At 39.2% G+C, this 23,258-nt stretch overlaps 1 protein-coding gene and 1 pseudogene across 4 annotated transcripts; one reads left to right on the forward strand and one right to left on the reverse strand.

Annotated features, from left to right (window-relative positions):
• Positions 1–283: 283 nt before the first annotated feature.
• LOC148697862 (putative sugar phosphate/phosphate translocator At5g25400 pseudogene) lies at positions 284–1,836 on the forward strand (annotated as a pseudogene).
• Positions 1,837–16,639: 14,803 nt separating this feature from the next.
• Positions 16,640–22,404, reverse strand: LOC137715210 (uncharacterized). Of its 4 annotated transcripts, none has more exons than XM_088690871.1 (8): positions 21,822–22,404; positions 21,547–21,670; positions 20,978–21,398; positions 20,596–20,669; positions 20,363–20,485; positions 18,896–19,711; positions 17,977–18,190; positions 16,640–17,847 (listed from the first exon to the last, which is right to left on the reverse strand). In XM_088690871.1, exons 3-8 carry the CDS (start codon positions 21,270–21,272, stop codon positions 17,048–17,050), a joined length of 2,322 nt encoding a protein of 773 aa, XP_088546997.1. In that variant the 5' UTR covers positions 21,273–21,398; positions 21,547–21,670; positions 21,822–22,404; the 3' UTR covers positions 16,640–17,047. The 4 variants fall into 4 exon arrangements, with proteins under 4 accessions (XP_088546997.1, XP_088546998.1, XP_088546999.1 ...); XM_088690872.1 differs by having other exon boundaries at positions 21,581–21,716; positions 21,822–22,305; XM_088690873.1 differs by having other exon boundaries at positions 21,581–21,670; positions 21,822–21,961.
• Positions 22,405–23,258: the final 854 nt, after the last annotated feature.

Genomic DNA, 23,258 nt, shown 5'->3' on the forward strand with positions numbered 1-23,258 from the left:
CTCCAGGGTGGAGCGACTGGAACTACCCATCCAGGCAGAAGTAAATATAACCTCTTTCACTCGAACAATATTTTCATCTTATTAGATTATCTCTATTGTTTCTTAAACTGAAAGTTTTCGATGACTCAGGACAGTGGATTTCGGAGAATATGAATGCAGGGGCAGAGGAGCAGAAAGAAGCGGGAGGGTGCCATGGTTGAAGTCTTTCAGCTTGGAGGAGATAAGGCCTTTTCTGGATACAAAATTTATATCTGGAGAGCAATGGCTTAGATTATAACCAGTGAGAGTCCCCGTGCGATGCTACGGGCCTAAAACCTTACAAAATATGTGGAAAGTTCTAAACATATAAATGATACTTAATACTATTTACAAGCAAAAATCTATTTACAACCCTATTTACAATAAGGAACAAAAATCAATAACTTCACAGAAAATTTCAACTACAAATGAAAATGATAATCACATTCAAAACAAAAGGGGTAAATTACACAAAACTACCTCAACTATTGGTCTCACGACACTATCATACCTCATCTTTTAAAATTGACAATGTCATATCTCATCTTTAGAATTTGGTCCAATGTTATACCTTTTGTTAGCTTGGTCGTGAATTTCTCAGTTAAATGCTGATGTGACTTGATTCGGAATCCACTTTCTATTAAAAAATTATTAAAATATTAAAAAATAATAATATTTTACCCTTAAAAAAAATAAATAAAATAAAAAACACTAACCCCAAGCACCCATCTTCCCCGACCCTTTCCCCTTCCCCGCAACCCCTGACCCCTTCCCCCATTTCTCTCACTAAAATCAAGCTCACTCCTTTTTTCTATCACTTGGAATCTGACTTCTTCTTCCTCCTCCTTAACCCCCCTCCCAACCCTTCTCTCCCTTTCTTCCCCACCACCACCGGTGCCATCGCAACTACCCGCACCACCACCGAAAACCCACCGAAAAAATGGGCAAGGGTGGTTCCCTGAGCAAGGGCATGATAAAAAAGATCATCCTCTCCTACACCTATGTCGTCATCTAGATCTTCCTTTCCTTTAGCGTAATCATCTACAACAAATGCATCCTTGACAAGAAAATGTACAACTGGCCCTTCCCCATCTCCTTCACCATGATCCACATGTCCTTCTACACCTCCCTCGCCTTCCTCCTCGTTCGCGTCTTCCGCCTCCTCGAGCCCGTCGCCATGTCCCGCGACCTCTACCTCTCCTCCATCATCCCCATCAGCGCCCTCTACTCCTTTTCACTTTGGCTCTCCAACTCCACCTTCCAGATGCTCAAGGCCCTCATGCCCGTCACTATCTACTTCATCGGTGTCTCCTTTGAAAAAGAGTCTTTCAAGACCGACACCATGGTCAACATGAACTCCATCTCCATCAGTGTCGTCGTCGCCGCCTACGACAACGCCCAATTTAACACTTGGGGCACCATCTTCCAGCTCGGCGCCATCGCATTTGAGGCCACCCGCCTTGTCTTAATCCAGATCCTCCTCACATCCAAAGGCATTACCTTACCCCCATCATATCTCTCTCCTGTGTCGCACCTTGCTATTTGGCTTTCCTCTTCGTCCCCTGGATCTTTGTCAAGTACTCGGTTCTGCGCGATTCATCAAGCGTCCATTTAAATTTCTTGATTTTTGGGACCAATTCTATCTGCGCATTTTCTCTAAATCTCACCGTGTTCTTGCTTGTCTGAAAGACCTCAGCATGGGTGGGGAAGGGGTTAGGGGTTGCAAGGAAGGGGAAAGGATCTGGGTTTTGGATTTGGGTTGCAAGGAAGGGGAAGAGGTCGGGGAAGATAGGTGTTTGGGTTTTTAATTTTTTTTAAGGATAAATTATTTTTTTTTAAATTTTTTTAATAGAAAGTGGGCTCTGAATCAAGCCGTATCAGCATTTAACTGAGAGATTCACCGCCAAGCAAACGGAAGGTATAACATTGGACCAAATTCTAAAGATGAGGTATGACATTGTCAATTTTAAAAATGAGGTATGATAGTGTCGTGAGACCAATAGTTGAGGTAGTTTTGTGTAGTTTACCCAAACAAAAAATATGGCAGTTACAATGAAGGTATCATTAAATGAGGCAAAAATATGAGCAACATCAAAACATGTTCTCCGTCACATAGTACAGGTCTAAGAGTTACATTGTTCCTCCTTGGGCTCCCTAGTCTCTTTCTCAACTATAAACTAATTGAAAAATACAAATAAAATCAATACTAAATAAAATAAAAAGATTATTACAGTACTGATGCAAAATATATAAGCACACAAATTAAAACCCTCTTTTGACAATTGTAGTATATGTATAAGTAGGGATCGTTCTAAACCGGGGATTAGGAGGGATTGCTAAATCACTTGAAAACTGACTCAAAAACGTAAAACAAAGGTTAAAACACTACACTAGACTCAAACAATGCAAAACTAAACACTTAAAACACTAAAACAAACCAAAAGACTCAAAACAGCACCAAAACACTCAAAACTGCCTTAAAAACACAATCTGGGCAGTTTTGAGCACTTACACTAATTTGGAAGAATTTGGGTGGTAAATTGAATCAAAACTCTTAGAAATACAAACTAAGACACTTTCTAACTAAATTGAACACTAAAGTAAAGGGGGATTTAGTTTTTGACGAAATTAAACAAAGTGCACAGATTGTAATAAAAACAGAATGTAAATACGAATTTGATGAAAATATGGATGGAATGCTAGCTAGAAGGTTCTTCTCCACACATGTCACACTTGCATACAAGATGATTTTCAGTTGGTCTTTCGATGAATCATGAAACTCAACACCCCGGGTTAATTAGGTTCGCTTAAATTAACCTTCAAGTTCTCCTTAAGTTAATGAATTGGATGGGACAGCGCATACACAATTCAAAACATTCTCCAAAAGTCCTTTACGTGAAAAGCACAATAAAGATACAATCAAAGATCATTAAGCAACATGAAAACTATAAGTGTTGACGAGGCATTCGTTACTATGATGAGCATGAAACTAGTGCCAAGAATTCATTTAACGCGATCGTTTATAAGCGACCTCCACTACTTGTGAATATAAGATTGTAACTATTAGGTGAAACTCACTTATATCCTAGCATCAAATTCATGCATGAAAACTAAGCGTGCACTCTCAATAAGCATACACAAATAAGTTATCAATCAAGCAGTTAAACAAATTGAATCCACAACTCATAAAATTCCAACCGAAAGTAATCAATTTATATTGCAAGCATAAACATTGTTTCGAATCACCCCCTAGCTAACTAGGGGTTTAGCCTCTCATGTTCACAGAAAGAGAAACAAAATTGAAATTAAACATAGAGAACAAAAGATTGATTACACCTAGAACGCCCAACGAATCCACTTTGAATTTCTGCACGTTTCAAGCTCCTCTTTCTTCTTCTTCTTGCTGCGGCATAAAGGGTTTTAGGGTGAGTTTGGATGATTTTCTGGGTTGTAGATGGGTTTAGGAAGGTGAATGGTTGCGGCAAGGGTTGTGGAAGGTGTATGGAGGTTTGAATGGTGGCTGCAATGGTGGGAATGGTTGCGGCAGAGATGGGATTAGGGTGATGGTGGCTGCGGATTGAAGGAAGAAAGGGATGGTGGCTGCGGCTTAGATGTTTTGTGGCTGAAATATGAAAAGAATGAATGAAAGAGAGAATCCCTAGGGTGCGGCTAAGTGCAAGAATATATAGGGTTTTAGAAAATAAAACCCTAGCTTATTTTGGTTAATTAAAATTAAGTCAAAGGCTTCTAGAATTAGGAAATTAAATCAGAAATTAAAAGGGAATTGGCTGCAAGGTGCGGCTAGGGTTTATTTTAGAAAGGGCAATGTGTTTAAGTGCATAAAATAGGACCTAAATACCCCCCCCTTGCACGGCAAGGGAAGGAGAGAAAAGGAGAGGTGCGGCAAAGGTGTGTAAGTGGTCTAGGGCCTTTGTTTTGTGTCCTAAAGTGCATATAAAGCCTTCAAAGTGGCTGGAAAATACGGACGTTTAAGATTAGGAAAGGTTACCAAAATGGGAAACCTAGGGTTAACTTTCCTACTTCAAGTATGAATCCTTGTTGGTGTAGGAATCCTTGTTGTTCTAGGAATCCTCATGTGAGTAGGAATCCATCTTCGATTAGGAATTCATATTTCTTCAAGTCTTCGACTCATTCATTCCTCTTTTGCTCCAAAAGACTCCAATTTGCATCTTCTTGCACACTTTGGCTTTATACTCTGAAAACACACAAAAGTGACTTTAAACACTAAAACAACTAAATAAACACAACATAAATGCACGAGAACAAGCCAATTAAGTCGCATAAATATGCTCCTATCAAGTACTTAAATACTTGCAATAAACATATAAACCTAAACAGTGCTAATCTGCTCCAACTGAATACATAATTCGTAATGTGTTTGGTTGGCAAGAAAACAACATCAGATAAAGTAAAAGGCCTAAGCATAGTGAGAGCTGCAACCCAAGATACAACGGGAGGCCTTCATAAACTTAGGCATGTAGGCTGTGATAACAAACAACAACAAAAAACCCTAGTCTCAAGTAGCATAAACCAGACCCCCGTCGCTGCCACTTCCTCAGAGGAAGCCAAACTCCAAACTGAGAGAATAGACACTAGATCCAAGTCCTCTTCACAAACTCGTGCAATATATATACAAACAAAGTATCATATGGATAGAGAGTGAGGCTAAGGGGTATGTAAAATACCCAACAATTGGCCTCGGCGGGAATCTGGCATGTTGGTTAGGGAAGGGAAAGTGAAACAGGGTAGTGGATCTAGAATCCAATTTCTGGTTGGTGCCTACCGATCCGAGTACATGGTGGGATGGGGATGGAGATCACTGAGGAGGGAGGAAAGAAAATTAAAAGACAGATAGCAGTAAAAGTAGGCAAAAAATGCTGGATAAGGGGCACGAAACCCAAATCTAAGACAAGCACAAGGGATAGCAATGGAAACTGAGATAAACTTAGGGGAATACTGGGATTAAAAATGAAATAAGGAGATTGGAAAGTGGATAGGAAGAGGAGGTGGATATAAGGAGGGCGATAAGGCAGAGGAGATGAGAGATGAGGAAAAAGATGGAAAAGGCAAAGAAGAGAGGAGGGAAAGAAGTGTTGGATTTGGCATTAAATCAACATGCCTAAACTAAAAAGGATTAAGATATCTTAGATGCAGGATATTTGGATTTGTGTTTCCTAGTTGGTTTGGGATTTGATTTTAGTATAGGATTTTGTTTCCTATATTCTAGGGACTTTATGTAAACCTAGGACATCTATTAGTATAAATAGATGGATGTGGGATAGAGTTTTGTGTGTGCGAGTTTCTTGGAGGCATAAGTTTGTATACTTAAGAATTATTTGTGTTTGTGAGTTCTCTTGTATATTTTGGTAATCAATAAAGCTTCTATTGTTAGAGGAGTCTCAAAGAATAGGAAGTTCTTGGACAAAGATGAGTGTGCTTTTTGTCATGAAAAAGGACATTGGAAGAAGGACTGCCCTAAAATTAAAGAAAAGACTAGAAAAAAGAAGGATGACTCAAAAGCAAATATGATTGAAGTCGAGGAAGAGGAATTTGTCTATGCCCTAACTGCATCGAGCACTGTGGATTATATGAAAGAGTGGGTGCTCGACACAAGTTGTACCCATCACATGACTTCTCAAAGGCATTGATTTTCAAGCTTCAAAGTTATGAATGGAACTGTGTATATGGAAGATGATAACCCATGTACAACTCAAGGAATTGGAAGCATCAAGATCAAGCATCATGATGGTGTGATTCGAGAATTGCATGGTGTAAGGTACATCCTAAATCTAAAGAAAAATTTGATCTCACTAGGCACTCTGGAGTCACAAGGCTACAAGTTTTACTCCAATAACAACGTGCTCAAAGTTGCCAAATGAGCACTTGTCATAATGAAAGGGCCTCGGAATGGCTTACTTTATATGCTACAAGTAAAGACTTTGAAAAATGGAGTGGCTATGGTAGCTGATGAAGTGCAAAGTGATAAAAGTGACTTGTCTGCATTACGGCACATGAGGTTAGGACATCTAAAAGGAAAAGCATTGCAAGGATTGATCAAGCAAGGGTGTTTAAAAGGAGCAAAAATTGGAAAGATGGAGTTTTATGAGCACTACATTCTTGGCAAACAAACAAAGGTGAAATTTGGCTCAACTGTTAATCAAATGAAAGGGATTTTGGACTACGTTCACTCTGATGTTTGGGGGCCTACAAAGAATGCTTCTTTAGGTGGAAAAAGATGGTTTGTATCTTTTATTGATGACTACTCTCGCAGATCATGGATATATATATATATATATATATATATATATATATATATGATGAAACAAAAGGACGAGGTTCTTGACATCTTCTTGGAATGGAAGAACATGGTGGAGAACAAGATTGGAAAGAAGATTAAGATACTGAGAAGTGACAATGGATGGGAATATACCTCAGATGCTTTCTTCAAAGTGTGTAAAAATGAAAGGATTACTCAACATTTTCGCATTAGACATACTCCACAACATAATGGGATTGCAGAGAGACTAAATAAGACCTTGCTCGAGAAAGTTCGTTGCATGCTATCTTAAGCTATGCTACCAAAGAGATTTTGGGTAGAAGCTTTGAGCTATGCATGTCATATGCTTAATAGACTACCATCAACTACTTTGAAGGGTAAAACACCAATTAAAATGTGGTCTGGAGAACCAGCTCAGGACTATGATAAGTTACGAGTGCTTGGATGCAATGTCTACTTTCATGTGAAAAAAAAAAAAACAAACTAGATCCACGAGCCAAGAAACCTGTCTTTATAGGATTCAATAGTGGTGTGAAAGGCTTCAGACTTTGGTGTCCCAAGTTGAACAAGATTATAGTAAGTAGAGATGTGACATTTGATGAAAGTCACATGAAATTGAAGGAAGATGTTCAAATGGTGGAGCTTAGGGAACAAGTAATTGTGAATTCACAGCCAAGTAAGGAAGTTGTGGGAGAAGAAAAACAAGGTGATCAACTTAAACATAAAGAGAGTGATCACAAAGAAGAAACACCATAAGAAGAACTAAAGATACAAGATGATTGCATACCAAAAGGAAGGGAAAAAGAGACATATCACTACCTACGAGATATAAAGATTGCATGGCCTGCATGGTATATGCATTACTAATAATTGAGGCTAAAATTCCCACTAACTTTGAAGAAGTTGTAAATAGTGAAGAGAAGAGTAAATGGCATGATGCAATGGACGATGAAATGCTCTCATTTCATAAGAATAAGACTTGGGAATTGGTGGAGCTGCCTAGAGGAAGGAAAGTAATTGGCTGCAAATGGGTATATGCAAAGAAAGATAGAGGGATGACAATAGCTTGGTAAGATTTAAAGCTAGGCTAGTGGCTAAAGAATATGCTCAGAATGAGGGAATAGATTACAAAGAGATTTTTTCTCTTGTGGTTAAGCACTGCTCCATTCGAATATTGCTTGCCCTAGTTGCACAATTCAACCTTGAATTGGTACAACTAGATGTGAAGACTGCATTCCTTCATGGTAATTTGGATGAAGAGATTTATATGAGACAACCCGAGGGGTATCAAGTGAATGGCAAAGAAAGATTGGTTTGTAAGCTTAGAAAATATCTTTATGGTTTGAAGCAGTCGCCCGGGCAGTGGTATTTAAGATTTGACAAGTTTATAAAGGGTCAAGACTATACAGGAAGTCACTATGATCACTATGTTTATCATAAGAAGTTGAAAGATGGTTCATTCGTGTACTTGTTAATCTATGTGGATGACATGCTCATAGCCTCAAGCAATATTTCAGAGATAAAAAAGTTGAAGGAGCAAATGAGAAGGGAGTTCGAAATGAAGGATCTCATTGAAGCCAAGAAAATATTCGAAATGGAGATCACAAGGGATAGACAAAAAGGTTTGGCGTGTTTGTCTCAGAAGCAATATCTTGAAAAGTTGTTACAAAAGTTTAGAGTAACAAAAGACACTAAGCCTGTAGGAACTCCATTAGGTGCTCACTTCAAGTTGAGCAGTCAACAAAGTCCTAAAGCTGATGAAGAAAGGATGAAGATGGATGGTATTCCATATGCTAATTTGGTTGGAGGATTAATGTATGCTATGGTATGTACTTGTCTTGATATAGCACACGCAACTGAAATTGTTAGTAGATTCATGCATAATCCTGGAAGGGAGCATTGGAATGCTGCTAAGTGGATACTAAGGTATTTACATGGAACGAAGGATAAAGGTACTTTTTTTGAAAGATGTGATGAAGGAATTGATAAGTTCTCAGTTGGATATGTGGACTCAGACCTTGCTGGAGACTTAAACAAGAGAAGATCGACATTTACTATGGCAAAGGGTCCTATATGCTGGAGATCAGTATTACAACCAACGACGGCACTATCAACCACAAAAGCAGAATACATGGCAATTGCTGAAGCTATCAAAGAAGCAATGTGGACTCTAGGGTTGTTAGGAGATTTAGGTGTAGAACAACACAAGTTGGATGAATATTGTGACAGCCAAAGTGCCATTTATTTGGCCAAATATCAGGTACATCATGCTAGGGCTAAGCACATTGATGTATGATAAAAAGGGTTGCTAGATCATGCTAGGACTAAGCACATTGTGAAAGAAGTGGTAGCCAAAGGTGAGATTCATCTAAAAAGGGTTGCTACTGAAGATAATCCAGCTGACATGTTGACAAAGGTGGTTAATGTAGCTAAGTTCGAGCACTGCTTGGATTTGGTGCAGTTGGAGCAAGTTTGACCTTGTGTTATGGTGAAGCAATGGAAGTTGTTGGATGCCTCGTTATGGATTTCATGCCAAGGTGGAGATTGTTGGATTTGGCATTAAACCAACATGCCTAAACTAAAAAGGATTAGGATATCTTGGATGCAAGATATTTAGATTTGTGTTTCCTAGTTGGTTTGGGATTTGGTTTTAGTATAGGATTTGGTTTCCTATATTCTAGGGACTTTGTGTAAACCTAGGACGTCCATTAGTATAAATAGATGGATGTAGGAAAGAGTTTTGTGCGTGCGAGTTTTTGAGAGGCATAAGTTTGTATACTTGAGAATACTTTTGTGTTTGTGAGTTCTCTTGTATTTGTTGGTAATCAATAAAGCTTCCGTTGTTAGAGAGGTACTCCTATATTGGAGGAACTTTGAAATCGTTGTATTTTGTTTATTGCTTGATTGGTTTTTGGTTTAGATTACCACAAGAGGACGGAAGAAAGAGTAGTGGGCTACCGCCTATCCAGAACAAGAGCAAAGGGCGGCGGCTGAGCTTGAAGCTAGGGATGGAGCTTGTGAATCTAGATTTCTAGAGAGAGAAACAAAAAAAGGCTTTAAATTCCTAAAATTATAGAAGAGAGAGGGGGGGTGAGAGAGTACAGTAAATTCTAAATTGTAATAGTATTCATAGTTTACATGTTACAAAATTAACTTATAAAAAAAATGCATCTCATGTCTTCCACTTGTTTTAAATTTTAAGCACCAAAAACAAAACCAGCCACTAATGCAAATAAATCGGGTCAGCCAGATGCAGATAAAGCAAACAACATAATCCAAAATTACCAACTCTGTGAGGAGAAATCTCCAAATTCACCTTCTGATTTCAGTGTGAGGAGTTAAATTACCACCATAATCACACTTTCAGGGACAGTAACAAAAAAAAATCACTCTAACATCAATCTGAAATCAAATTCACATTCCTATAATAATTACACTCCTACAAATTGATTTCACGATTTACCTATAAAAATTACTAACTTTTTTAGTGACAGTAATAAGAAACTCACTCTATCATCATCAATTCGGAAGAAAATTCACATTCAATTTACCAATAAGGATTGCAACTTTTTTGAAAGAATGTTTGACTTGTTCACAATTTGCACATAATTAAGCAAAGTTGCACATAATTAAGCGAAGTAATTGCGTGGTACTGGATAATGACATAGGAAGTTGGTATGTAGTCATTCTTTTGTACCGTATGAACTAAAGAGAAAGTAGATCCTCTTCAGCAAGGTAATTGATTTCCAACACGTCGTGTATATTCCTTCTTGAGCCGAGGCAGGCAGCAACCCAAAAACAATTGGGTGCGCACTGATTAATCCAAGCATGAGCTGGGGTGGGCTGAGAAGGAAAAAAGGCCCAAAAAAGGGTTTGGGTGAGTCGAAAACAGAAGCCCAAAGTTTGGGCTTGGACTAGCAGCAGCAGCAGACCCAAATTGGGCTACTGACCTTGACGCCGAATGGCGTTGTTTTGATCATGCGCTACAGGCACGGCTTGGCGCAGTAGGCACTGCGAGGCTTGCGATTTAGGGTTTCAAAAAAAAAAAAAAAAAAAAAAAAAAAAAAAAAAACCTAGCTTTTTCTTCTATTTTCTTATTTATCTTTGTACTTGCACAATTCATCGTAGCAATATAAACATGGTTGCATATGAATGTTTTCATACTATCATGGCTTATAAAATATTGATTATATGTTTTAGAATAGCATATAGATTGGATGGAATGACGAAAGCCTTCGCATATTTGTTGCAAAAGACCCTCCTTTAAGAACCTTAAGCTGCTTAGCACAGTAGCAGGAGCGTGCTAATAATGTGTTGTATGCCTTTTTTTTATTGAGGGAGAAAAGAGGAGGAGACCGGCATCAAGGAGAGAGTATCTTACTACCCAAATAATACAATTACAATCTAAAAAGAAAAAGAAAAAATTGTCTAAAAGATATTCTAAAATCCTATACATAATCTCTAATAAGATTTACACAATCACATTGCTAATAAATTTAGGACTGCAACAAGATTGAATTAATTTATTATTTCAATTGATGCACAAAATCAGTAAGACTTTGGAATAACGTAAAGTGTCAAGTTTGTAACCTTCGCTTAGTTGCTCCAGTCACGTAGTAAGGATAATATGTAAAGAGATAAAGATAGGGAAGCAAACACAAGATGTACGTGTAACCCTAAGTTTGGCTACTTCCACATAATAGAGGAGTTCTCATTAATAGTGAAGGGTTTACACAAATACATAGGTTGATGCATAATCATCATTAGTGGGTTCTAATGACTAGTTTAAGTACAATAATGACATTAAGGATTAATTGTAGGAGAACAATTTTCTTTTATAGTTGAGGAGAGTCTCCGACTTTCGTCCACGGTCGATGTGGGACTCCTAGGGTACCGTTTGGTACGTGGGACGGGACGGAACAGAGTGGAACAAGGCGTTCCGTCCCACGTTTAGTGCGCCTAAAACAGGTGGAACGAGCTGTTCCACGGGACGAGTTTTGGGTGAATTTTCGTTCCACCTCACCCCCTGGAACGACTCGTTCCACATCCATGGAACACAAAATTATAACCTCTCCGTCTCCTTCTTCTTCCTCCTTGTTTCCATCCGAGGGCATCTTTGCTCCCGCTCCGTTCCGTCCCGTCCTGTCCCGTTCCGTCCCATCCTATTCTGTTCCGTCCTGTCCTGTCTGCATACCAAACGATGCCTAGGAGCTTTATTCTAACGTTGACACGTGTCGTTCTGCGATTGACCTCCTGGTTGGAGGAAAACACTTTTGCTTCAACAAGGGTGCCTCATCATGAACCCCTAAGTGGGTCCTTGAAGGAATGAAGTTGACCAGTGCCCCCCCCCCCACCCCAAAATTCCCGAGTGAGGAAAGTTTCTCGGTGGGGGACTTGTAAAAATCTTAGCCGCTAAGTAATCACGAAACTTCTAAGTACTGAAGTGTAGTTGCACATAATAGGAGTTTCCCAAATCTTCGGCTGGGGAGGACTGCTGGAGGAGGTGCCTAGATTTTTTTAGTCATCGATGGAACAAAGACTCTAAATATTGTCTTCCCCTTCTCTTGCACGTACTTTAACCCAAATATACATATATTTTTATCGGGCCCAATTCTTTCTTGTTGTTATGGTTTAAAAGGTGAAGGTTTTTGGTTGTGGATTCTTTAGTTGTAGGTTCTTGGTTGTAAATTCTTTGTTTGTAGATTTTTTTAGTTGTAGGTTCTTTGTCTTATGTGTATATAGCTTGAGTGATCCAATGTGGAAAAAATCATATAAATAGGTTTTGCTTCCACACCCTCGAGCAAGAGTGTGGAAGGCTGTGTTTAATTTGGTAGTCACAGAGGTGTGAAGCTTTTGAATTCAATTGGGGGAAGGACTATGAGTGAAGGTTTTTTGTGGTTGAAGCTTTTTTAAACCACATAAATAGATTTTCCTTCCACACTCTTGAGCAAGAGTGTGGAAGGCTTTTTGAGTTTTTGGTTGTTAGGCAAAGTGTGAAACTTCCTCCTTTCAAGGGTGTGAAAAGCTTTACCCTTCAAAGTGTGGGAAGCTTCCTCTCTTCAAGATGTGGAAAGCTCCCTCCCCTCAAGGGTGTGGGAAGCTCTACCCTTCATAGTGTGGGAAGTTTCCTCCCTTCAAGGGTGTGGGCAGCTCCCTCCTTTCAAGGGTGTGGGAAGCTCTACGCTTAAAAGGTGTGGGAAGCTTCCTTCCTTCAAAGTGTGGGAAGCTCCCTCCCCTCAAGGGTGTGGGAAGCTCTACCCTTCAAAGTGTGGGAAACCTTTTTTGTAGAACCCCATAAATTGATTTTGCTTCCACACTCTTGAGCAAGAGTGTGGAAGTGTAATTTTATATCACTTATTGAAGCTTTTGTTGGCTTCCTCCACATGTCAAATTTAATTAATAGCTAATTAATTGATTAATTAATAATTACTACAATTAAATATATGATTAATTAATTTTTTGAGTAATTAATAATTAGTTGGTTAATTAATTATTAATTAATTTCGGTTTTTATTTAACTAGTAAAAAAATGTGGAAGAAACCACATAAATAGATTTTTCTTCCACACTCTTGAGTAAGAGTGTGGAAGGCAATCTACTTGTTGTAGAAGTTGAAAGTTCGGAGGAACCATATAAATAGATTTTGTTTTCACACTCTTGAGCAAAAGTGTGGAAGGCAATATACATGTTGTAGTTGTTGAAAGTTTGTTAGACCGTATAATACGATTTTGCTTCCACACTCTTGAGTAAGAGTGTAGCAGACAATCTACGTGTTGTAGTTGTTGAAGGTTTGTTGAACCATATAATATGATTTTGCTTCCACATTCTTGAGCAAAAATGTGGAAGGATTTGTTGAGTTTTTCTATGCCTTTTCTGAGTTGTAAGGCTTGAAAATTTTCGACTACTTATGAATGCTAAGAATCCACAGGTGCTAGTTGTACTATTCTTCCTTAGTTGGTGAAAAGAAGGTAAGTTCTTTCATCACCCAGTTGGTGAGAAGAGTGGGGAGTTGCCGAGACAAAAATGTTTATTAAAGTACTAGTTGTATCCTCCACCACCTGGTTGGTGATACGAATGTGAGTTCTTTAATCACCTGGTTGGTAAGAAGAGTGGCAAGTTGCCTAATCTCAACATTGTTTACTAGAGTACTAGGTGTTCTCTTCATCACCTGGTTGGTGATATGAAGGTGAGTTCCTTCATAACCTGATTGATAAGAAGAGTGGCAAATTGTTGAAACTCAAAATTGTTTATTAGAGTACTAGTTGTGCTCTTCATCACCTGGTTGGTGATATGAAGCTGAGTTCCCTCATCACTTGGTTGGTAAGAAGAGTGGCAAGTTGCCGAAACTCAAAATTATTTCTTAAAGAACTGGTTGTACTCTTCAACACCTAGTTGGTGATACAAAGACGAGTGTCTTCATCACCTGATTGGAGGAAAGAACGGCAAGTTGCCGAGGCACATTGTAGCACGTGTCGAAAAGAAAAAATGTATGTTCACACCCTTTCGTAGCTCAGTTTTTATGTACAAATGTTTTGAATGGTATGAAGTTTATGTTGATTGACATGAGTGGTGTCCATAAGATGCATGTTGTTTATGAATGTTTTGTTATGCATGAAGGAATCCATTGTTTGGATATGTGAACCGTGTTGGTTATACCACTTAGTTTCACTTACTTGCCTTGGTGTTAAAGTATGTATGTTGAAGCTCGAAGTTAGAGTTAGACCAAGTGTTCTAGTGTTAGGAATGCAAAAGACTTAGACAAAGTTGTCTAAATTGCCTCTTCATTAAATATTTGTCAAATGACTTGTGTTACAAAGGATGCCGAATGGTTGAAGGTTGAAGCATTTGTAATATGTATACCTTTCTATAATAGCCTTTTCTTCAGTTCCTAGTCCTCCACTTTGAAATACCGATGCATAACCCCATGTTCATAACAGTTGAAGGTACGTTCACCCTCGATTGTCTTGATACGAACCTTTATTCCTCTTGTTGTACTACGCTTGCTGAGAGTAAAAATCCTTCATCTTGCCAAGAGACGAATAAGTTTGGTGACCTGGCAGGTTGCTAAGTAGGGCAATATGAGATGCAGTGAGTGTCTAAATGGGCAAAACCTTCTCACTTGGTAGAACTTGACATTCGCTCCCCACTTGTTGATAGGGGTTCACCATAAAAGGTTCCCTTGGTATGTCCTTGCCTCTCCAAATGCATAATTGTAAGCTTGTGTCATCACCTCAGAATAAGTCTTCTAAGTGTTAGCATTCATCATGTACTTGAAGAGGCATTCACACATGCCTACCGTGAAGGCCCTGAGTGTTGTTTTGTCATCTGCCCTAACACAACAAGAGTACTTGTGGTTAAAGCGACTAACATATTCATGCAATGACTCGTTTTATTTCTAACGAATGGTGTATAACTCATTAGCGGAGTGCAAGCGATCAACTTGGAAGATGTGTTGAGCCACAAAGAGTCACTTTAGCTCAACGAAAGAATATATCGTATCAAGTTGAAGACGACAATACCAATTAAGAGCTTTACTAGAGATAATAGAGGGAAAAATTAGACATCGTTCTTCATCACTGTGTCTTTGGTATGCCATGGTGGATTCAAAGACGTGAATATGTTCAATTGGATCTCTCCTCTCAGTATATGATTACAAGACAAGCTTCTTTTTCGTTCCTCTTTATAGAGGGGTGCAAATGATCATCCATGTCAAAAGGTCTGGCCTTGGCTGATTCTAGTCAAGTATCCTGGCCTGACGCTTAGCCTTCACCTTATTCACTTCCTCAATGAGCTGCAGGATAAGAGGGTCATGAGTGGAGTTAAACACCATTGAAGCTTTCTTTTGTAAGTTTCCATCATTTCTTGAAAGTAAGGAAGATCGGTCAAGGACATGTGGCCTTTCTTTGGACTCAACATACTGGCTGTCAAAATGTGCATGTGGAAAGTCCCCCGAGTCTCTTAAGCCTTTTTATTGCCCCAAGGCTTGTCGTTCATTTCCTGGATTGAGGGCTGGCCTTGATTGCGATAACCAAGCCCTTTGATGATCCTTAGGCCTATGTGGATAGGTTTTTCTCGACACTACCTTAAGAAGTCTCGACAATCATAGTAAACAGCTTTTGACCCTTCTATTCCTTCTATAAAGAGATGTCTTCATCCGTTTCTCTTGCTTTGATATGAAATAGCTGGGTTAAGAGAAGTCTCGTGTTGATCAATATCTTGGTGAGAAAGTTGTTCCTCATTAAGAGCTTCCATGTTGAAGTTCGCGTCGGAGGGTAGCCATGTGGTGATCTATAGTCACAGGGTGAAGAGTTCATGAGACTGAACTTGTCTAGCCTCATGAAGCATCTCAAAGAGCTTCTCATATGTTCTTGGGGGATGTTGTTCTTGATCGTTATTTTGTGGTTTTGAGCTTCAAGCTCTTCGACCTTAGCTTCAAGAGCAAACTTCATTCTTTTTTCCCTTCTTTCATTGCCTCACACTAGACACGAGGAGAGTGTCATTGTACATCATGTGGCTTCCTTCGCTCCTCATGTTGGAGAGGGATGTCTGATCAAAAGAGAGTATACGAACAATGGAAACCAACTTGACGAGGCTGGTGAAAGTAGGAATACGTGTCGTTTCGACAAAATCAATGAGACTTTGGAACAACATAAAGTGTCAAGTTTGTGACTTTTGCTCGGTTGTTCCGGTCACCTAGTGAGGATAATATGTAAAGAGATAGAGATAGGGAAGCAAACACAAGATGTACATGGTTCACGCTAAGTTTGGCTACGTCTATGGAGTAGAGAAATTCTCATTAAAAGTGAAGGGTTTACACAAATACATAGGTTCAAGCATATCATTAATGGGTTCTAATGACTAGTTTAAGTACAATATTGACATTAGGGATTAATTGTAGGAGAATGATCTTTTTTTATAGTTAAGGAGAGTCTCCAGCTTTCATCCGCAGTCGATGTGGGACTCTATGAGCTTTATTCTGACGTTTCCGTGATTGGCCTCCTGGTTGGAGGGAAACACTTGTGCTTCGACAAGGGTGCCTGAGCAAGAACCCCTCAGTGGGTCCTTAATGGTATGAAGTTGACCGGTTCTTAATAGTTTCTGAATTGATCAAGTATGGTAGAAACAAACACTAATTTTTTATATCCTCATTTTTTTTTTATTCCCTCTACTATTCAAATGCAAATAGGCAAATCTTTATTATCTGTGTGGATAAGTCGAGCAAATTCGACGGTGTATTACTTCAGTTTCCAGTCTTTACAAATTTTTAAATTTCGCAGTTTGATGATTCTTCGAAACGGATAATTATTTGAATACATTTTCAAGGTTTTCATTAACAAGTTCTAATAACGGAACCAATAAATAGTACTTAAAATTACAGGACACCTCGGAATCTTTGATACAAAGTTACAAGCAGAAGTACATGAATGTGATCACTAACGTAGAACTGACCCGTAGAGAAGCGCTTCTAATCGTAGGTGAGAATCGCTTCTAATCGTAGGAATCTGAATTCTAATACAACCGTGGAAAACCTGAAAAAGCGAAATATCATAGAACTCTTATCTCATACTATACAGCCAGGAATGCCACCAACTCCAAACAATGCAGTGAGTTTCTCTCCAACACATCTGTGTAACTATTTACAGACATCCTAACTAACACTTTCAACATTAGCCGACAACATTAACATCATTAACTGACACAATTTACGGTTATCCAACTCAAGTTAGACATCTTATGAAATCACTTCCATGATTTCTACTGCTTCCGGTCTCCCCTCCCCGGCAGTTTCAAACACCTCCATGCCTTCTTGGCCCTCATCATGACCACGGTTTTTGGCCTCATCATTGTCATTGTCATGTTTGTCAGCCTCGCCATTGTTGTCATCTTTGTCGTCATCAACTTCATTAACTTGGACATCATGTACATCACAACTGTCGCTCCCATCAACACATTCAATACAGGCAGTTTCAAACACTTCCATGCCTTCTTGGCCCTCATCATGACCATTGTTTTTGCCATCACCACCGCCGTTGTCACCTTTGTCATCCTTGGCAATTTTGTCACCCTCGTTGTCATCAACATCATTACCCTGGACATCCTGTACATCACCATAACTGTCGTTGACATCAACACCTTCAGTACCAACGTCATTTAGTGGTGGTGACTTCATATCACTGTCCAAGTCCATATTTTCAGGAGCTTCAAAACTGGCAGCTATGGCTAAGTTCTGTTGTTCTTCTTCCACGTGTTTAGTACTAGAAGGAACTTCAATATATGACGTGGCCAAGTTCAGTTTTTCCTCTTCCACATGTTTAGTACTAGAAGGAACTTCAACATACGATAAAGCAAACCCATCAGAGTCGACATCTTTCACAACCACGGGCAACATAAAGGGACGAGTGCGTGAGCTAAGTGTTGAAGATATGGCTGATAGTACATCAGGCTTTGCCTCAACATCAACCCACTCGTCCCCAAACCAATCTCTGGATATTCTTAGATCATTTTTGTGCATGTTCAAGAGTAAGCTTTCACCTGATACAGCCCAAGCAATTGCATTACAGCCAAAGCAATGACATCCAAACAAATGAACGGAGAAAATATGGAAAATATGTAACAGGAACATGCAGGGAAAAAACTAGATCCAGTTTCTACTAAGCATACCAGGAATGAAAACTTGAAAGGTGTCACCACAGCTGCCAACTTCAGCTATAATCCCTTCCCACCAGCCATCGCTCCACCATGCATCAACTGCAACCCCAACCTCAAGGGCAAGGCCCATTTGTTCCTTAGGAGGGGCTGGCCGGACCATTGGGCGGCCTAGATGCCTTATGCCAAGTTTATCAGGCAGAGCCAATCTAAAAGCTGGGATCCATTCCTACAAGTTGGGAGAGTGAGGGTCATGCCTTCGGATTACAGTTCAGAACCCAAAAGAAATCAAGAAAACACAGAATAATCACTCAAGAGAGCACAGGAGCTTATGTGCCAATCTAGTCAATGCATACAGGAAATGAAGAAGAAAATCTTCCTGCATCTCTTTCATTGAAAAGCCTGCAACACCCAAAAATAGGACCATATTTCTAAACTATATTTACAAACTGAGAACACCGAGCTTACATGAAAACTGACCGGATCAAAAAGGTTCAAATCACATAGAACTGAATGGTATCAACAGCTAGATAATCTGAGGGTCAGTGAAACCGGTAGTGTCCAGGACACACCATCATAAAATAGTGAAGGTTAACTTGCATTTCAGGGTAAGAGTTCAGAGTTCAAATAAGGAGATGCTCAAGAGTTGACAATGTAGAAAGAGACACACGCAACCTTAAAATCTAAACATGCTAGACTGCATCTCAGAATGCAGGAAAGCACCAAATAAAGAAGAGGGAACATGTATTTTGAATTGGAATCACAATGAATAGCTGATTAAAACAGAATGTTGGATGGAAATCTTGTGTACCTAACTCAAGCCAGATCCCAAGTAAATAAATCAGACATGATGTCACCGTGTTTTGCACAACTTAGAGTTCAACCCAGTTACCCAAACAATAAACAAAGAAAGTGTAGTAGTGGCTAAAGATACCTCAAGATTACCACTTCCTTCCTCATCTTGCAAATCATCGTATTGAACTTTCATCTGTTTTCGTGTTATCTGCAAGACTGTACACCTAAACCAGCAGCCACGAATGCCACTATCTTGGCAAAGCAATTCTATCTTTTCTTCAACCTTAAATAGTGGAGTATACCAAGGCTGACAATCAACAAGCTTCATGGATAACAACCGCTTGTCTAGTAAACCATAGTTTGGGTTCTGAGGTCTATATGTCATCATCTGGTTATCTCTTGTAGAACTTCTTGCTCTTGAATGACCAGTTGAAAACCTCTGACATGGCCTTCCACTTCTAGTCCTCTTAGATCCTTGCTTTACATAGTCACTTGGACCCAATTCATCTGCTTCCCCATTCAAGCTATCACTTATAAACTTGGATTTTTCGGAAACTTCGAGACCCAAACAAGAGAGAATTGGCTGATCAAAATAGCCATGCATTTTACTCAAATCAAATGGCTTCACCTTGTTACTTCTAAACTGCCTATAGCATAGATGTACTTTGGCCAATAAAGCCTGAGGAAACCCAGCTATGCATTTTTCATAATGTTCACAAGTTAAGACTGTTGCAGGACCATCAACACATTCTGCACTAATGACCTGCACATATGGTGTGATGAAAACTTCCTTTGGGTGAGGATTTCTTACAGGAGTTAACCCCTTGACTTCCTGATTACGGTGAAACCACCTCACTTTGACCTTTTTCTGACCCCTCCTGTCTTCGTACATATCCTCCATATAAGCAACATAGTGATTTTCTCCCTTTGCCATGACAAAGACAAAGGACTTAATCTGGATGCAAAGGGAAAAGCAAAACAATCAGAGAACAAGTATTGCAGCTGACAGCAAAAAATCAGAGTAGCATGTCAATTCCATCGTCGACAGAATGTAAGTGGTTTTTAGTGATTTGACCTGACCAAGATGTACACATCAAGGCAATGTTCAACAAAATACCTTGGCGACTAGTCTTTCAACTAAATCTCCCAAAGTTCATGCAATAATATATCGTACTTGAATGAAGTGTAAATTTCCCAGGCCATGAAGCATATGAGACATGTAACATCATGAGGATGCTAGTGTCACTATCACATAATTGTGACGTATTCTCAAGCGTTATTAATGAAAGCAACCATAGTTCAATGTAACAAATAAAGACAAATATTTTCTTTATCTTCTATATAAGCTTTGAAACTTGAAACAAATGATTCATTACTTCTCAAGTACCCATGTAGGGATGTATTTATCTTAGTTCATATTAATGGCAACATTAATCATCTGTCGATACATAAGGTCAGAGAAATTATTCCCGGAGTAGTTAGTTTTCACTACAGCATTTCTTGCATAATATTGCTCTACAAATTAAATGTGACTTTTATGTAAGTTTGAGAGTTCAAGGATAGCTATGCCTTGTACAGTTGCACACTTTGACGGTTAAATCCTTACCGCTATTGTAGTTCCGTCCCTACAGAATGCAGGGAAATGCTTGAGCTGTTTAACACATGTCCATGCAACACCTGACCAAACAATGGCCGGATTGCATCCCTTCAAGGTCTTTGAAAGACAGCCCTGATAAACAGGTTACGGAGTCAGTATTGTACGAAAAACTTGAAAGCATCACAAGGACAAAATCAATACTCATAAGGAACACAACAAAAAGATACTGAGTTATTGGGTACCTGGTGACCACTAACTCCTTTCATTGGAAGTTCCGGACTCCACAAAGCTTGTGACGAATCATGTTGGGGTGATTCTATCATAAAAATGTGTGTTAAAATCATAATTTTCCAGTTATAGAAATCCCTCATTTCTTGCAAATACAGGTAAAGAGAATAAGCTATTAGGTACTAATATTGGATTTCTTATTAACCAACTTCATGCAGATATTCATACGTGGTAAAATTTATTTAATATTCTTTTACCAGTCACTTAAACTAGAAACTGATGCTGAGGCGTAGGGGAAGTTAAAATCCTTGCCTTACAAAAGCTTTTAATGGATACATAAGCGCACACTTTATAGACTATATAAGGAACTAGAAATTACAAAGTAGCAACACATACCGGACAGATCTCCACGTACATGCTGCTTCGACAGCATAGATGTAAGCCAATCCACAACTTCCCTTCTTGACCTCCATTTATAGTTAGCACTATTGGAGCTCTCGTTTCCGTGCGCTTGCAAAAACTCCTCAGAAACAACATAGAACATGTGCCTAACACTCCTCTCAGTACCCACAACTGCAAGAATGGATTCTCCGGAAGAATCCTTTAAGAAATAGTGAACCACACGGTTGCCCCTCTCCTGCGACACAAAGTGCTCTTTCCACTCCACGAAAAAGTGACCATCTCCAGGCATTTTGACAGACGCACAAAGAGGGGTTAACGAAACACCAGAAACCTACTTCAAGGTCTAATTACATAGCAGATGATGCCCCAAAATGTAAGATGGCAAAAGGGGTCAAACCCTTAACCACTTAACTGCCTAAAAAGTAACAATGGAGTAATTTTCAGGCCAAAAGCTACAATCTTGAAATTATTTATTACCTTAATCCTAAGAATAAACAAAATATATCTTGCCCAAGTTGGAACCACTCTACAAAAAAGAAAAACTGGTATATCACAAAACTGACCAGAATAAGAAATCTTAGGGTTTGTCAACCTAACCAGATCAAAAGCCCTGACTTTGCAGCTGAAAACTCCCCCAAATAAGTAGCAAAAGGTTCAAACAGCAAACCCAATTTGTTCAAGAATTTTCTGAAACGGAAACCCAGCAGACCCAGCAGAATCAGGAGGGTATATTCTATTCAAACAAGGCAGAATTTGATCACTAAGTAACTCTACCATGAACTTTTCAGTTCAGACTTTGAAGAACACCAACAAAAAAAGAACTGGTATATGAAAAAACCTGTGTTTTTGAACCTCCAAGGGCAGATCAGAACACCCAATACTCAATACAACTAGGTATCAGCTTGGAAGCCCAAGGGGGCACAAAGACATTGCCTTGACTGCTTTTTCCAAGAGAATTGGAGCAAATTTGAAATGGGCATCTGTAATTTGGACCAAAACAGAAACTTAAGCTGAGAAAAAGGGATTTGATTGAACAAAAAGTAGTAGAAGTTGCTGGGGAAGGAGAGTTTTAGGGGAAGGTTGAGGAGAGAGAGCTCTGTGATTGCCTTGGTAGGTACAAGGGAGAGTAGAGAAAGTGAGGGAGGAGAGGAGGAGCAGATGAAGGGAGAAAGGGAGAGAGGAGAAGGATTGTGGAAGAGGCCATGGACATGGAAAGTGGGGGAGTTGCAGAACTTTGGAAATGTATGTCTCCAGCAGCTATGGAAGGGGAACTTGGTTGAACAAGAAACAAAGGTAGACTATTTTGTTAAATTAATGGGAATTGGGAAGAAATAAAATAACAATTTACTTATTTGTTTATCTTTTTTGGGGAAGTGGTGGAAGGTAGGAGGAGGAAGCTGGCTGGGTGGATTATTTACTACGACAAAACTTTTGCGTTGCAACTTAAAAGGGGCCGAGTTCTTCAATTTTATTTTATTTTATTTCTAAAATAAGGAGAACTGGTGACAAGTCACGATTATCTATTTATTTCGAACTCGAAAAAATTATAAAAATTTTCATCCTGCTCGTGGCCACAATTAAGCAAACTCAGCAACCGAGGCAAGTTATTCATTGGGTAGGCCTACTTTGGATCTTCTTTCTCGCCCAGCACCCCTGCCAACCCTTCCCTTCCCTGGTTTTGGTCTCCACCCCTCTCTCTGACTCCATTCTTAGACCTGACATTTGTGTCGTGTTTTTTGTGCTCGTGTCGTTTTCGTGACATATCTAATATCTTAATGGGTCATATCGTTTAACACATGTTAAAGTAAACGGGTAATATGACACGACTCGAAATTGACCTGTTAATATTATTAGGTAATATAACCGACCGGTTATCCGTTAAAGAAAATATATTTTAAGTCAATAAATAATAAAAATGAAAAACATAATTTGACAAAAAAATGGAAATTATATATAGTGTGCGGACGGATTTGCCCTCAGTTTCTCTTTGCTTGCCATTCTGTTTCCTCTTTTTCTGCAGTGGAAAGTCGTTTTTGCCCTTGTTGGCTATGCGTCTATCATCGTTGCCTTCACTTCTTCTCCACATTTTCTTCCGTGTTTCTTTCTCTTTCACAACATTTTGATCTGTTTCGAACCTGGGTTTCTTCCTGTCTCTGTCAATTGGTCCTTTACTTTGATTGCACACTGCATCAAGTTAAAGCTCCCACTAACTGGAGAAAGATACCATGCTACATCTTATTTGTGTGCCAATTATGGTGCTCTCTTGGGGTTTCTG

This window comes from Pyrus communis, chromosome 3, assembly GCF_041283825.1.
Source record: "Pyrus communis isolate YQ-2024b chromosome 3, ASM4128382v1, whole genome shotgun sequence".
Classification (NCBI taxonomy): Eukaryota; Viridiplantae; Streptophyta; class Magnoliopsida; order Rosales; family Rosaceae; genus Pyrus; species Pyrus communis.